Below are 18,134 nucleotides of genomic sequence, written 5' to 3'. Positions count from 1 at the left end.
AGCTGGGCAGTCTGATCAAGCTGCGTAATAATGAAAAACGGAAGGAAGCCAGCAGGAAAAGACAATGCAATAAGCTAAGCTTTGAATAAGGTAGAGTGCGAATAGATAGGCTGTCTGGAAATAAGACGGTAATGAGCAGTGAAAGAAAACGGAAATATTTCACTATATACATAGGTATATAACTAAATCAATTTGCCACTTTTGCTGTTTAAATGGATGAAGTTGTGGTGATGCGCTTTGGTGTCTTACATCAGTGATTGAGTAACGATAGGTAGTGCGCCCTCTCTTTGCTTTGCTGCAATATAAATTACAAAGTTGCACGCAACGAAGGGAATTAAAGCCAATACTAACATATACTCGAAAATGAATATAAACACTGAGTACAGCGACTTACGGTCAGACATATTTAAGCCGTTATATAGCTAGCTGTGATCGAATAAGTGAAAGCATTATTTAAGGTGAGCATTTAGCCCGTTGAAAACAAACACTTACACACACACAAGGCGACTACATATATATATATATGTATATTTATATGCTAATCTGCATGCCATGTAAATGTTCACTTTATTTCACTTAATTTCGCGCAACGCTAGTTAAACGCCCAAAAGCATCTCGCCACACAGCCTAAAGGTAGGCAACAAAAGGTAGACTAAACAATGTATGCCTTGCTGGCGTAATGACGCATAGTGGGCCCTACCTAGACCAAACATTTTTTAAGCCAAAGCGTGTGTTTGTGCGCCCACGCTATTTATACTATGGCGGCAAATGCAGACTGACTGCCTATGTAGTCGTCTAACCTGCCATTTGGAGCTTCGTTAAATTATAAAAAAAAGAACGAACAATAAAAAAGCATTAGATGCGGTCGTTATGTGGGCGCGCATGACCGCGACAGCAAAAGTAGATAACGACAGTAAGGTGGAATGAGACTGCATAATATGTCGACAGTTCATAGCCGCAGCCAAATGAGAAAACAAGGTAGGACAGCTGGAACATAGAAGTTGTAAAAAAGCAAGATAGGAGCACGAATCTGCATACAGTATATACATATGGTAAATGTATACTACGAGTAGGCTTAAAAAGAACGTTAAATTTAACATTTAAGCATTGTGAGCAACAGTGTTTGCTATTGAAAAAAATAATATTCTTGGATGACCGTTAGCAACTGAGCGGCATGGTGGCATAGTAAGCTGACAGTACACGAGAGAGCGAAGAAAACATATTTAGCAACTGCAGTTTTTTTTAACTCAACATCATTCGAATTATCCGCTCTACTCAAATGAACTGCTCTACTCCTTTTAAATTAAACAGTTTAAATCCGAATGAGGACCTGTGTTCCACCTAGAAACTCTGGGGGAATATAGGTATATATGATATATATAGATGGAAATGAAAGTAAGCAAGCACAAACAAGAATACAAATAGTACAAAAAACACTTGAACACTTGCTGAGGGTAATCTACTAACAGCTAATTGACTGACAAAATTAGTGTTAAAGCATTGTTTCGACATTCAACGCCATCTAGCGGAACCCGATCGGACTAATACAACGCGAGATACAGCTAAATAACGCCATCTATTGGGAAAAATTATGGATTTCTTTTTACTAAACCTAATATTTTACATTGTTAGTATAAAAGTCAAGTTATATGACACAAATTATTCACTTCAAAATCTACTTACAAATAAATTGGGCAACTAAATAAACGAAAACAATAAATAAAACCAAATAAAAAGCATTCTTACAGCAGCATTTCCATAATCCACGCCGAGGGCAGAGCTGGTTGAACTTACCTAAAATGAAAAAAAAAATATATATAAAATATATACACAATTTTGTTGATATTAAATAGCAACTTAAATTACTCAACATAACTGTATATAAAGTTAAATATAACACTTCACTAAATCGGGGTCGGTAAAATATGTTTCATATGAATATAATTATGTAAAGCTAAAGGCTGTCTAATTCAAGTTTTACATGCGTAAGGGAGCGAAAAAATGTTGGAAGAAGCATAATAACTACAGGAGTGATAGCTAACGGTTATGCAAATTAGATTTGCTTTATTTCAAGCCTACTTAAAAATCCATTAAAAATTTGCATATATCTAAAATGTGCCAGCAAAAGTAAAAAGGTAAAATAACAATAGGAAAAATGGAGCAGAGAATGTGTAGAACACTAAATCCAATCATATGCATTTATGTAAATATGTCATGTTGAAGGACGGGCGCAGTAGCACGGGTTGATTGACAAAATCGAACATGTTTACATTGAAAAGGTAGCAGCTGAAAGAAGAACACATTGTATAAACGGTGAATGGAAAAGAAAATTGCTAGTGAACAGATGGATGGAAGTCTATTTACTACTGAGGATAAATGAAATGCACACGTGTAAGAAATAGTATGGATGAATGACGATATGAAGAAATTGACAAAAGCTGTTTTTAATTTTCATAAAGTCATACATGTGTATGTGCAACACAAACAGAAAAACGTGAATATGAACATGAGCTCTCTACATTAACGGAAGGAAGCACGAATACACACATATACATATATAAATATGCACGTACATTTGAGCGCTGAAAGGCGAGTTACACACATAGATAGATAGATGCCTTAGGCAGCATCGAAGCCAACACGAAAAAACGCATATACAGTTAGATATACATATAAATACGAGCTTGGTGTTAGCTCGCATGTGTGCAAGAGGGTGCAGTATGTGTGGTGTGCGTGGTGTTGAAATTGATGCCTGCAACGAAATGTTATTCATGTTGTTTTCCGCACGCCCACACACAGCCGACGTAGTCTCAGCCGCAACAGCAATATTTGACGACTTTTAGGCGCATCAACACACAGGCAATCGAAACTCAGATGCAAATATATATCGATTTGGCGCTGCTATTGCGATATGCGCACATATTGTTATTGATATTGCCAAGGATGTGAGTGAGTGGGTGGGCAGTAGGCGCAATAGACTCACTGAGCACAAGAAGTCTGTCAAGTGTAGGGATATGAATGGCACACAAATGTCTATACAGCAAATGTATTTAGATGCCAGTCAGGCAGCCGTATCGATGTCAATTCTATTAAATTTCTAGATGCCAATGTAGCTGAACGCTGTTCGAATATTTTAGACACACACACACACACATATACGTGCATGCTTTAGCATAAGTGTCAAATATGCTTACATGCAACAGTAGCAGTTTGTCAGCGGAAGCGTGAGGCAAATACTTAAAGTGTATGAATTGAATTGAATGTATTTAGTGAAATAACTCACAATCGTATTTTCAATAAAGTCTATTTTTGCATTAAAAAATTTATTTAAAGCAAAGGATAAATACAATCAATTTATTTAAGCGTAACTGTGAGTGAACTAGTGTCTGACTTTATGCGTTATCGATCGGAAATCTTGAGCAGGTCATTTTCTCTCCAAGAGGCTGCTCATTTCTCAGCACCGCCAATATCGCACGACTATAGGATATAGCAGACATACCAATTGAACGATCGAAATCAATTCCCTGTATGTAAAGCATAATTAACTGATAAGATTTCTACACAAAATGTGGCACAGGATATTGTAAAAGACAACGCCACAAGCTCCGAACAAATTGTTCAGAACGGATCACTATATGTAGCATATAGCCGCCATTTAGTTGCGAATATAAAGCAAAATTAGCGGCACATGCCAAGCAAAAGGTAAATATAACTTAAATCCTACACACACACACTCTTTGTTATTTTAACATCAGTAACAATTTCCTAAATGGATTTTAAGCATTTTACGTATTGTCGACACGTCAAGTTTTTTCAGCTATTGCATAGCTTCTATCGCGGACTTTTAACGTGGGGACTGAATCAAACAATGCCGTAACGGAAATAAACCTAACACGACCGCAAAGTATTCACAAAATGTTTGCATACCTCTAGGCGCACTTTCGCATATCTCAATAGGAACAAATCAATTGAAGAGACAGCAGGGTGATTGAAAAATAAAAATATTTAGGATACAGTTTTTTTAATAGCAAATAAAAATATAGAATTTAATCAAAATTCATTTAATAAAAAAACAAATTATTCAATATTTGGAGTCTTAATATTAGTAACATTATTATCATTTTGGTTAATAGCTATCCGACCTTTTGAAACAGTATCTCGATTGACTTCAACAATACAATTGAAATTAGGTCTTTCAATCGGATTATCAATGATAATAAATTTCCACTTATCTTATCTTGCGATTTCTACATCAACTTTGCTGATAAAAAATCAGAGCGGTTGACAACTTTTCTTTCGGAAAAATTGAATTTGAAAATGAATAACGATCTACAAGAATCCAGAACTAAATATGGGACCACCATTGACGCGATATTTCCCAGATATTGCAAGGATATCAAGTCTCAAACTTATGTTTGTTATTTCAAATATCATAAACCTTTAGTTTCAATGCTGAAAATTCCTGAATAACCTACATATATTGAAAGATAACACAAATATTTTAAGCAATAATAACTTCTCATTTAATCAATAAAAGAAAAAAAATTTGTTTTCATATCGATCACCACGCTCAAAAAGTGTAATTTAAATTAAAATCAAAGAAACCAAAAATACTGCATAAAAATTAATAAGTAATTATAATTGCATAAGTTGATAAAAAAAAATGCTATGCAATAGCTTTACCGCGGCAGTCCCCGATTGTCACACGTATTTTCTTCTCCGTCTGTACGCATATTATATAAGGTTGTCATATATCTCCCTTCCGCTTTTTTGTCTTTTGAATTTCGCGGCTATGTACAAAGCGCTACAGAGCTCGTATCTGGCAACACTATACATAATTTGAAAGGTCTTGACATAACCTACAAAACAACGCTATGCATGATTAGTTTGGATATTGCGTTCAACAGTTATAGACGTGTAAACATGGAGTTCACTAACGCCGAAATTCGCGCTATTTTAGAGTTTTCCTTCGGTAAAGGCAAATCCGCTAGAGAAACGTTCCGTGAAATTAATGGTGTTTTGGGGGATGGTACTTTATCACTTCGAACCGCGGAGGAATGGTTTCGACGATTCAGAGCCGGTGAAAACGACACCATGGATAAGCCAGCCGGCGGAAGACCTGTGACGACAAATACCGATCAAATCATGGAATACATCGAGTTAGACCGGCATATGGCATCTCGTGACATCGCCCAGGAGATGGGAGTTAGTCACCAAACCATTTTGAACCATCTGCAGAAGGCTGGATACAAAAAAAAGTTTGATGTTTGGGTGCCGCATAATTTGACGCAAAAAAACCTTCTGGACCGAATCAACGCCTGCGATATGCTGCTGAAACGGAACGAACTCGTCCCATTCTTGAAGCGGATGGTTACTGGCGACGAAAAATGGATCACATACGACAATATCAAGCGAAAACGGTCGTGGTCGAAGGCCGGTGAATCGTCCCAAACAGTGGCCAAGCCGGGATTGCCGGCCAGGAAAGTTTTGCTGTGTGTTTGGTGGGATTGGAAGGGAATCATCCACTATGAGCTGCTCCCATATGGCCAGACGCTTAATTCTACCATCTACTGCGAACAACTGGACCGCTTGAAGCAGACGATCGACCAGAAGCGTCCAGAATTGGCCAACAGGAAGGGTGTAGTGTTCCACCAGGACAACGCCAGACCACACACTTCGTTGATGACTCGTCAGAAGCTACGGGAGCTCGGATGGCAGGTTTTATCGCATCCACCATATAGCCCGGACGTAGCGCCAAGTGATTACCACCTGTTCCTGTCCATGGCGTATGCCCTTGGTGGTGTGAAGTTGAACTCAAAAGAGGCTTGTGAAAAGTGGCTGTCCGAATTCTTCGCAAATAAGGAGGGGGGCTTCTACGAGGAAGGTATTATGAAGTTGCCGTCTAGATGGAAACAGATCATCGAACAAAACGGCGCATATTTTAACTAAATCCGATCACTGTAACACTTTTTATAAAGCATTGAATGAAGAGCAAAAAAGCGGAAGGGAGATATATGACAACCTTATATATTATATTATATATTGCGCCGAAAGCATATATAAATGAGTGCATATGTATTGTGAATGTGCGCACCGAACTCACCTACCTACAGTAGGCTAGCTGCTAAACTACAACTCAGTTTCGAAAAACAACAAAAAAAAAAATTAGAAAAAAAAATTTACCAAAAATACACAAAATGCGCACACTAACATTTCATGAGTAAATTTTTCGTATCCATATTCGTGCATTTTTTCTTGAACTCTCTTTTGGTATTCTTTATAATACTCAGCCTGTCACATACACTTACGCTTCACTATATGCAGCTTGTTTTGACAATTTGGAGGTTGTACAAACGTGCATATGCACATGTACGCATAGTGTAGTATAGGTATTACACCACATCGTAATACCACCGACAACCTGAATAGTTGGCTGACAACAGGGCCATTACGAAATATGACACACAACTCTCGAGTCGAGGTTATGTACGACATGCCACACACAACGTCTGCGTTGGAACTACGATTGTCATATTTACTTTGTGTTGGTATTTGTGTAAATATGCACGTTTGTGCATACACAGTATGTGGTGCTTTGCTATAATCCTGGTATGAGATCTCAACCTTTCCGCAAAACATAACACCAACACAGCCACACATTTTTCAGTCTAACCATTTGGCAAGCGCGCAATGACTACAAATCTTAAATGAACGAATGTCTATTTTGCTATTTCAACTCTGTTCACCTGTCCTTATTACATACACTACCGAAACATACACACCTTCGTTGTTTTCCAACTTTTGGACAATTTGTTTGTTTGGCTCACTAGTTATTTTTCTGATTGTTCATGTTGCAGCGCTGCATGTACGTACGAGTATGTGTGGCAAGAAATCGCTCTAATAACTCATACGCCCCGCTGTCTTGGCACCAGCATAAGCCAAGGATTCGGGGCCGGCTCTATTGCTTGCAGAGTGTTTTGCTCCACCATTTTTTTTCGCCTGTCTGCTCGAATATGTCGCACTCGTTTTGCGCACCGTTAAATTCGCCGGTAAATTCAGTTACCGTTGCAGGTGTTGAGTTTTATGTGTATGCCATAGTGCTACACCTTTTATGCTTTACACTTTTTACAATTTACAATAAAAATCAATGCGCTTGTTCTTGTTGCTATTTTGTATTCTACAAACTTTGTTTTCAAATTTCCTTCACTTCTTGCGTTTACAGCTAAGCAATTGTTGGCACAAGCTCTATTTCGGCAATACCCAATTTTACTATTTGCTAGTTGTTGCATCAACAACGTCAACATAACACGAATTTTGTACGCAAGTAGGCATGGAAAATATTTGCAAGTATGGTATTTTAGTGCAAATTTCCTCCTAATGCCTTTGGAATTCTTTCACTTACTTAGTCTAATTTTTCAGTACATCGTAATAGTTCGCAATATGATTTTAGTATTCTTGATATTAATGGCTGCGTGATCCACTCAGGCAAGAGTTTATAGAAGAAAATGCTTTCTAAGTTCACGTTTGGCATATATATTTATCTAGAATAATGACGCATAGTCTGAAACTACGAAAAAGTTTGAAATTTTTTTTTTTACAAAATAGCAACTGTGTGAAAAACAATTTTTTAAAAATAAATAAATTGAAATTAAGAGATATGGCTAGTACCAGACATACACAAGTCAAAGGTCTATAAAGCAGACTGTCTAATAATTTTAGGTAATTCAGTACAGTAGAATCTGAGAAATTGAGTGTATCATTCAAAAATAAGACAGCTTCGAGAAAAACGCGTGTAAAGTTTCAGTTCAGACCAAAACAGTGCTCTTTTCGCGTTTTAGGTCATATTTCGACGACCCTGTTGCGAAGCATTATATCTACGAGTACATGCTTATACATACAAAAATACACATATTTTTTCGACATTACGAATGCCATAATTTTCTCTACCCAATTAGCAATAAGCTGATAAATGCTTGCAGTGCAACTGCCCTTCAATAAATATTAGCGAATTGTGTAAGCTTTGAATGTCGAAATTCTGTTTGTTATATTTTAATTGGACAGTTTTTAATATCAAACGCAAAAATCATATAATAACATAAAAAAAATATATATATATATATAATAAGTTCAAACACCGAAACTCATTATGAAATCAACGCGAGAATTTGCATTTTCCTGCAACTGGGTCAAGCTATAAAACACAATTCGAGTGAAATTTGTGCGCACTAAGTGCGAGATTGAATACAAACAAAATAATATGGCACGCTGTTGAATATGAAATATTGAATAAAGTTAGAAAAAAAATTATACATATATAGATGATGCGCGATTGGGAAGACATCTTGTGAGTAGCGGCGACAAAATTTCAAATTAATAGGGACAGAAATTCGCATGCAACAGACAAGGCGGTCAGGCGCACCTGCTTGTCGCTGGTCAACAACGGTTGGCGCATATATATATATATATTTGGTTTTGAATTTTAGACGTTCTTGTGAATATTCAAAGTTGTGTGTTTGTTGTTTGGTATTTTGCTTTAATTTTGTCGACTGATCATTTGACAGTTTTCCAATTAACGCGACGCTGCCACATAAATTATTAAATATACAAGTAGAAGCATTTCTATTTGCATACATAAATGTGTATGTGAGTTATTTGCACATATGAACATATACAAGGTAGATAATTAATACAACAGTTGCTTAATGTTGCGTTTAATTAAAATTCAATTGCGAACGGAAGTGGCGTGTAGTGGCAGCACTCATTGATGGTTTTATGTGACTAATTTGTCAATTGAACTTGTTCGCGTTAATTGCTCGCAAATGTGTTGAGAAAAAAATTTTGTCACTTTCGAAATGGAAATTATGTATAAATTGTATTAGCAATGTCTGTCTGCAGTTTCGCACAGAGTTTTAATACAGCGTTTATAATTAATGTTAAATTAAAAATTGTTAATCCTATAGAATAAAGCGCAAAGATTTTCGACTTGAAAATAAATAAAAGCTTGAAAATAAATAAAATGCAATAAAGTAAAAACCTACAAGTATTTTATAAATGACATTTTCCATTCATCATCTGACGTTTGTATATTTTGCTCTTCATTTCCTTTTCATAAAATCGCAATTTCCGTTTTCCAGCAAATCATTTTTCTTATTTTCTCAACGTTAACCCATTTTAACGCAAACTTTTGTCCACGTGACACACGTACGCACACATCTCTTTAAAAACGCACACATCTCTTTAAAAGCGCACACATTTGCAACATATTACACTTGCAACTACTACTTTTGTGGTTATGCTCTGTCACAGCAAGCAATGCAATATTTCTAGTTTGAAATAAACATACAGTAATGTACGTTAAAATGGAGTCGCTATAAGGAATTCTTGAAACAAATAAATTTCAACGAATTTCGCATATTCTTTTAAAAGTAATTTCATTAGAGTACAAAAAATAATAAAAATTACCATAAATTTAATACACAGAAAATTAAGAGGTTGAGGTACATTTTTCAATAAAAAGAAAATACGTTAACGGTTAACGGTTGCACCGCAGCTATAATACCCTTCACAAATACAAAGGTTCCTTACTAGCACTTGATTCCGATCTAATTTCGAGAAGATAGCTCGTCAAATGAAAGAGTTTCCCATACAAGCACTTGATGCCGATTGTTCAGTTTGAAATGGCAGCTATATGCTATAGTGGTCCGAAATCGGCCGTTCCGACAAATGAGCAGCTTCTTAGTGAGAAAAGGACAGGTGCCAAATTTCAAATCAATAGCTTAAAACCTGAGGGACTAATTTGTATATATACAAGCAGTATATGGTATATGTTTATATTCGAACAGACAGTCGGACAGACAGAAGGATATGATTAAATCAACTAAGCGCATCACGCTGATCATTTATGTATACATTTTATAAGGTCGCCGACGTTTCCTTCTGGGTGTTAAAAACTTCGTGGCAAACTTAATATACCCTATAATAAAAGTATAAACACGGACTAAAATTAGTTTCAAATAGAAAAAAAAAATTTTCTTTATAAAAAATTGCATTGTTATAGAAAAAAAATATATATATCATTGAAATACTGAGAAAAAATCGTAAAGAATAGGTCCGCTAGTTATTTTTATAAAGTAGGTTTTTTTAGCGTATATGCAAACGTTTATAGGTACATTTTGCGAGCGTTGAAATTTTAATACTTCAAAAGTGTCCAAAGTTATATAATTCAATAAATATAATTTCTAAAGTTATAGCTGTCAATGTTGACCCAGTTCCAAAATAAGGTCCTTGCGGTGACAATCATAAGTCCTTTGAGATTCATCTAAAATCAATCGGATAAAAAAAATTAGTTTTATAAATAGATAATTCTGGGCCTGATCGAAGCTTTTTTGTTTTTTCAAAAATTAAAAAAAAAAAAACAAAAAAATTCCGTTACTTTTGCTAGTAAATTTCAACCTTGCATTATAACCGCCAAACAATTCGCAAAAATAGTTAAATTATATGCCGTTACCGATGTATATTATATATAACACTTAGGTTTTAACCACTCACCACCACAAATAAATTAACAATAAACGGTTGTACCTTAATTAATTACAAACAATTTCATAGAGGCTGCTGCCATTAATAACGGTTCACTTTGAATACAAATGTAACATTTAGGTATGCATTAATGCGCTAGCTGGCCTCTATTTTCTATGCAGCTGACGTTAAACAAATGTACTATATATTTATATATTTTCGACAAATTAATTATCACATAGTCAATACAATGCAAGCGACGACAGCCAGTCATGTCAGCCGATCAGCCTCAGCGTCCGTTCGATGTTTTGGCAAGGTTTCGGAAGACGCAGCAGGCCGATAAATCCAAACAATTATAAATTTATTGACAACATAAATATATATAACAAATTGCCGCCTATCAGTTTGCGCTGATGAATAGCGGCATTGTTGCTTATAAATTTTCACTTTGACCAATTAATAAACCAAAAGATTTACAGCTATTCCATAGGATATATGTATTTTACACTATATGTTGCTAATGACAAAAACGACAGATACAATTGTGGTGGTGCGCTAATAATTTTTTTTTAATTAAATGCGACAAAAATTTAAAGTTTGAATTACAAAAAATTTTTATTTAACTAGTGCTACAGAACAGCAGTACAGCATAAAGTCTTGACAAAATAAAAAACTTTTTTTAAATTGAAATTATATAAAACGCAAAATATGCATAAAACCAAGGTATTCATTCTTTATACGAAAAAAAAAAACAGATCTAACACCATAGCAACAAATTTGTGGTTTATCAAAAAACCGTTATATTTTGTATCAACAATTTTTTCCTTATGTAAATATTACTAAAATTTACAGACAAATGTTAGTAAATTCAAAACAATACACACACTTAGGCACTTGTTAGCCAATAAAAAAAAATGCGCACATTTATTTTTATTAACTAAATATTTTTAACATAGCGCGCTTTTAGGCGCTGTCTGTCTACACGCTGTCTACACGTTGAAAAGGCTTATCGCTTGAGCTCTCGAAATTTATTTGATTGCAATTGTTTATTTTTGCATTAATTTTGTTAGTTTATGCACCGACAAATATACCAGCTTAGGGTTTTGTAATGGCACAAGTCTATGCAGCATACTAACTACACATACATGCATAACTACTGTAAGTGTGGGACAGTGTACTAGCGACCAGTGAAATATCGCTGTTACTAACTCGAACTAGACAGTAGAGGGCGGGCGCTTGTTTACATTAATATTTGCGTATTTATTTTACACTTTTCACAATTTATCTACTGGCCATTTATGAGTTGTGCGCGCGGGAAATTCTATTGGCACTATTAGATTGGTAGCGTGGCTTCTATGTTAAGTTGTTGTTTTCCTGTTTCGCTTAAATATTTATGCTTTAGTGTCTGCTTGTTTGATATTGCTATTTCAAATAGGATTATCATATTAATTTTTCTTGTTTGTTAATTTTTTCCAATAACTATAAAAAAAAGAAATATTTATTTCCGTCGAAATGTTAAAAATCGTTGATTAATATTTAACATATATTCAGAGGTGAAAATATTGCATTTCAGAGGGTATTACTATGTAAATAAAATAGATGATCATTCTAGAAAGCAAATGTGCGAGTTCAATACTATCGTAAATACTTTATTAGTGGAGGCAGACAAGTAAATAAAAATTAAAAACACATTTCTGTGGTTAGCTAAATTTTTACATACATATATTCTTTTAAAGTAGCTTGTAGTAGCTGACAGTATTGAGTATTTGTGATTATTAAAATTGAGCTTTAAAATTCATATACAAATAAACATATACATATGCATACATGGTTTTACATAAATACTAAAAGCTGCTTATACAAAAGAACTTCAAGTCTTTAAATTTTAAGTTATTTTTAGTTAGAAATTATTTCATGTGCAGGCTATTGGTGCTCTCAAAGCATGCACTCGATTTTCGAAAATATAGATAACAATAATAGAAATATATGTATATATATATTTGGGTGTAAAATTATGAAGTGGTCAAGCTTGAGGTAAATATATGCAATGCACAAGCGCAGCAAATGCATAAAAATTATATTTATTAAAGCATTAAACCAACAGCTGATAGACTGAAGTAAGTCTTAACTCGCAAACTAACGAAGAATACTCAATTCATACATTTACAACAAATTTTTATTGCAATTACAATTTTTATATGGCGGTACCGTTGAAAGTCAGCGCTACAAAACAGCGGCACAGCAAAAAATTGGCGACAAATGAGGCGAAAATGCAAGCAAAATGCATTGCCGCTATAACTAACATAGCTGTTGTACAAACGTGGACTATGGACACACAGCATGCCATCACACGCTACGCGACAATTCACGCTTCATTCTGGCGCAAAAGTGCTGCCATTGTGCTGGTGTGCGCTGAAATTTTTTGCTATAAATGCCGCATTCCATTACTCCACCGCCAAGGCAACAACGCCTTTTCAGGCAGGCCAACAAAAAGGTTAATTATATGCTAGTAAATGTGCATGAATACTCTCAAAGAAATTTCAACGCCCTTTCTTAGTTGTTGCTTCACGCTTTTTGCACTTTATTTTTACACTTTTGTGTTGCAGGAAATTATTATATTTTACGAAATTTGTTACTTTCAGTTCGCCGCTGCCGACAGTTTTCTTTTTGTGCAACGCAAGCCTTGAAAACAGTAAAGAAAAAAAAAAGTGAAAAAAAGTTAAATAGCTTTGGAGAATTAGGCGTGGCCAACAGAGCACGCAAGATTTGTCATTATCGTCATGTTAAAGCTGGGTCAACTTTCACATACAAATTTCTTAATTCACTTTTATTAAGCGCAGAAAAGTACGGTCGCGCCATTTTGCAGCGTCTCGTTGTAGTCGGCTTCGTCTTACACACTAATTGGTGTGAATTCGAAAAGTTTAGCGCAATTTTAGGTGCATGCATTAAATTGCAACTGCATAATTTTATGCGCTGTGAAACGAAAATGTGCGAACTTATGAAATGTGTTGACAATTACGCTTTCGTTCTGCGACACAATTGTTATTATGTTTCAAACTAATAATTATGCTAGAAAAATTGTTATCGATTTGAAGCAAAATATTTAGTTAGCACAGTTTCAGGCGCTAAATTTATAACAAATTATTATTTTTTTATTAGGGGGCACTCTATTGTACTTTTAGTAGCATAAGTTTACAACGTTTTTTAAGCGTAATTCAATACAAACTGCAAACAATAAGCGCTCGAAAGTTCAGGCGTAAAAATATTTCTATCATCACTCTACACAATCACAAAATGCTAATGGTATTTGCGAAAGCTGTTTTCACAAGCAAATGATAACACACGTCCGGCAAATAAACAAGCCTTGGCAAAAACAGTCGACAAACACAAAAAACCGATAGCGAGAAGGATGCTGAAACAAAAGTAGCAAAGCTTTAACAGAACGCGACATTGAAACAAACTCAGCAGCTGAAATATGAGAAAAGATATTGCGAAAGCGGGAGATAAACAAAAAATGGTATAAAAAGTAATAAAAGGATGGTAACGAAAGTTTCTCAAAAACATTACGCGTATATGGTGTAAAAAGAAAAATGGAGTAGGTTTACTGAAAATTAGAGAAAATTGCAAGTAATTGAGAGAATAAAACAAAACGGAACAAGTAAGGAAGGACTAAGTTCGGATGTAAGCGAACATTTTATACTCTCGCAAAGTCAAATGGTATACTCGTTTGAGATTTCTTTGTGGATTGACTGATATTTTCGGTAGAAGGTCAACTATAGGCACTGGGGTCCACATATTTAGTACTTAGGGGTTTGAACAGTTTTGGTTCGATTTAGACAATTTTTGGCCGCAAGGTGGCATACTTTAATTGCATTATTCACGCAAAGTTTTACCCCGATATAATCATTGTTACCTGATTTGCATAGTGGAAAGTGAAAGAATCAGATGGAATTGAAAAAGGTGTCATATGGAAAATAGGCGTGGTTGTAATCCGATTTCGCCCATTTTCGCACTATGACATAGAAACATGAAAAGAACGCTACGCACCGAATTTGGTTGAAATCGGTTAAGCAGATCTCAAGATATGGGTTTTCACCTAAAAGTGGGCTGTGCCACGCCCACTGTCTAATTTTGAACGCGGTTCCTCTAAAGTCATCTTATACTATCTCATAGATAAAATTTAATGCCTCTGGCGTGTTTAGTGCTGGATTTATCGCACTTTTAGTAGTTTTTAACAGTACCGTTATATGGGGAGTGGGCGGAGTTGCCACCCGATTTCAACTATTTTCACACCGTCAATAGAAGTGCTAAAAACATTTGCTTCATTTGCTGAATTTTGTTATTATAGCATTAGCGGTTTAGGAGATATGCACATTAAACCTATTTAACTGCAGATGCCCCTCCCTAATGTGATCCTGTGTACCAAATAACAGTCTTGTATCTTATTGCGGAGCTTAGTTATGGCAAGTTATTTGTTTTTGACTAATGGCGTTTTGTGGGCGTGGCAGTGGTCCGATTACGCCCATCTGCAATACCAAACGTCTCACGGTACCAAGAAACATGTCTACTAAGTTTCATAAAGATATCTTAATTTTTACTCAAGTTAGAGCTTGCACGGACGGACGGACGGACAGACAGTCACCCGGATTTCAACTCGTCTCTTCATCCTGATCATTTATATATATATAATCCTATATCAAACTCGAGTAGTTTTAGGTGATACAAATAACCGTTAGGTGAACAAAACTATTATACTCTGTAGCAACAGGTTGTGAGAGTATAAAAAGGTATAAAACAAAAACAATACTACATATTTAATAACCAAAATAGAAAGGTTTGCGCAAATAAAGTATGCTAACCCTTAAAACTAACTGTGAATAACGTTTTGACTGACATATTTACGAATATCAGTAAATGTAATGCCAAACCTTGCGATTTCTTCATTTTGAATATGAAGAACAAATTACATTCTATCAATCGCTTCAAATAGCATAAATGGCATTTTTTATACCTTAGAGGTAATATTTTTAATTTCTTTCGCAGCCGGAAAAGCTCGACAGCCAGCAATTAAACTGGACACATTACTTAATTAACATTGAAAGAAAAGTCGTGAATTGCATAACGAAAAATTCAGAAAAATTTATGCAAGAACATAAAATCGCGCAGACCTAAGCAATAAAGCAATGGCAAGCAGGAGAAGCAGGAGAAGCAACAGCGAAAATGGAAATTGAAACCAACTAACAACAACGACGAAGAGAGTCAGACAGAAGCAAGCAGTTTCGGCAAATAGTAAGGACAGGGTTTGATAAGTGCTTTGTTACGAACTAGCCAATAATGTCTTGCTAAGCTGAACATATTTCATTATTTATACCACCGTTAAAAGCTTCATTGCTGGCGTTAGCTAATAGATTTATAAAACTTTATTATGTGAGCAGATCGAATTTAACAACACATTTATATGAATTTCTAACCACAAAACCAGGATTACAGAGATTACTTCTTCTATAAAAGACCAACAAAAAAAAAAACCCTACATGCAATAGATCAATAAAACACTCACACGCTTAACAGTCAACTTTGAAAAGTGTAATTGCCAACAAGGAAATTTTTAATATACGAGTATACAGCAAACTCTTCACTGTAACTGTAAGGTTCCACGAAGGTGTATATGGTATGTACGTATGTAGGTATATATAGGTATATATGGTACGTTCTATAGTATGCGTCAGAACAGCAGGTCGGCACCTATACTACATCATATTACTCACTCGGACCACTTACGGCGCGCCAAAGTCATGGTAAATTGACTAGAGAAGCTTAATTCAATTAAAATTTGCTGTTATTGTTGGCGAAAGAGCACTAAATAAATAATGAAGCCAGCAAGAGAACACAATGAACAACAGAATAGAGATAAATACACAAAAAAAAACAAGCAATAAAGTTAAACAGAAATAAGCATTGAACTTCATTAGTAAAAAGCGCTAGCAATGTAAGAAAGAGTATTGACAAAAAAGTTGGATAAATTGCGGGAAACCGCTGTGCAAGCGTAATTGAAATAAATGTGGAAAATACGAAAGCATTTCCAGTCACATTGTCAACGAAGTTTGTAGAAAAGTGCATTGATTCTCACTAAAATGCTGGTATAATAATGTGGTTTTGGTTAAATTAGTGTTTCAGACTGAATTTTAGATTAAGCAATACAATGCAATACATGTTAACTAAAAAAAATCGATTTTTTGTTTTTTCATAAATAGTTAGTTTAATATCTTAAAAATATGCCTGCAAATTTTTAGAACGAAAATCGCATTATTTATTAGGAAAATAATAAAAAAAAAATACGTCTACGGTCGAAACTTTCATCGCGTTTTTCTCAAAACAACTCGGTTCGGATTTTCAAATTTTAATATGAACAAATACTTAATAAACACGCTGTTTCATTATCATTCATTTATTTTTTCCATTTCAAATAAGCCTCTAAAATTAGCCTAAGTTAAGGCGTTCAATAAATTATCAAACTAACAAGTAATTAGTTATGCGAGCTGAACCAAAGAAGTTTTTAGTTGGAAATTGGAGTTGTATTTGGTAGTTTTTAGTGGATCATTAAAGCTTTCAAAGAAGTGCAAAAATAACTAAACAGTTGTCAATTATGCGCTTAAGGTGAGAGCAACTAGAAATCTCTGCTTTCCGATTTCCGAGATATCACTGCGCACCCGCACTAACACAGCAGCAAACATAAAATACAATATTGGTTGAAAAATCAGTCCGATTGCTTGAGTTGGTCCAATCATCGGCCAATGTTGGCATGTATATATAACGCCGCTGGGGAATAAAGTATTGCCACATAGTGGTGCAACGTAGCGCATATCAAATGGAGCAGCAATAAAAACTGAAGAAAAGAAAGCAGTGGAAGGTAGAAACTTGACTCTAGGGACGCACAGTAAAGCATTAGGAAGTAGGAGAAGAGTAGCGAAACGTTAAAAATAATATATACTTGAACCAAGCTCATAAAAAATGTAACAGAAATAAAGCGTTGTAGTGGAAGGAAGTAGTATGATAGAAGGAAGTATGACTATTTTTACACACTGTATACATATGTAGATATTTTGCTGTGATTCCGTGCATACAACAACCAAAATGCAAATATGTGTGCAAAAATTACCACTAGCTTAAAGTAGCTCTCGGTGAGACGATGCTGAGCTTAACAGCATTTGCTTACATGTGTATGCATAGCTGAGCTTTGTTGTGGTTTCATTTGCTTGACAAGCATTTGCGGTTTTTCAGTGAACTGGCCGTCGGCGGAGTGGTTACGTGCTAATGACTTATATGATTGCGCAAGTGATTGCTCTTCTGTTGTCATGCATGAGCAGTGGAAATGCTTTATATAGTGAATAGGGGCAATTGATTTAGAATTTTTTCAGTACACATATGCTTTAATTTAGTTTATTTAATGGAATTTTCAATTTTGTAGTCAACAACAACAGATTTTATAATAAGAATACCGTTTTAGCGTCACTAAATGTCTTTAGTGGCTTTATTCTTTTATTTGTACAAGTATTTTAATACTAATATTCGAATATTTATTAGTTTTTTATGCACTGCAGGAATTAAATAAATAA

The 18,134-nt window shown here is 35.0% G+C and overlaps 1 protein-coding gene across 7 annotated transcripts in view; it reads right to left on the bottom strand.

Annotated features, from left to right (window-relative positions):
• Positions 1–18,134, bottom strand: part of pum (pumilio) — a 369,798-nt gene that overhangs the window by 90,764 nt on the left and 260,900 nt on the right. For 2 of the 7 annotated variants that reach the window (XM_070111628.1, XM_070111630.1), the window contains one exon: positions 1,747–1,794. The exons of the other annotated variants lie outside the window; for them this stretch is intronic. In XM_070111628.1, coding sequence (XP_069967729.1) covers positions 1,747–1,794 — 48 coding nt within the window. The remainder of the gene's footprint in view (positions 1–1,746; positions 1,795–18,134) is intronic. 7 annotated transcript variants of the gene reach the window in all.

Source organism: Bactrocera oleae, chromosome 2 (genome assembly GCF_042242935.1).
Source record: "Bactrocera oleae isolate idBacOlea1 chromosome 2, idBacOlea1, whole genome shotgun sequence".
In the NCBI taxonomy this organism is placed as follows: domain Eukaryota; kingdom Metazoa; phylum Arthropoda; class Insecta; order Diptera; family Tephritidae; genus Bactrocera; species Bactrocera oleae.
The sequence above is the reverse complement of the archived record's forward strand: the minus strand, read 5'-3'. Positions and strand labels throughout refer to the sequence as shown.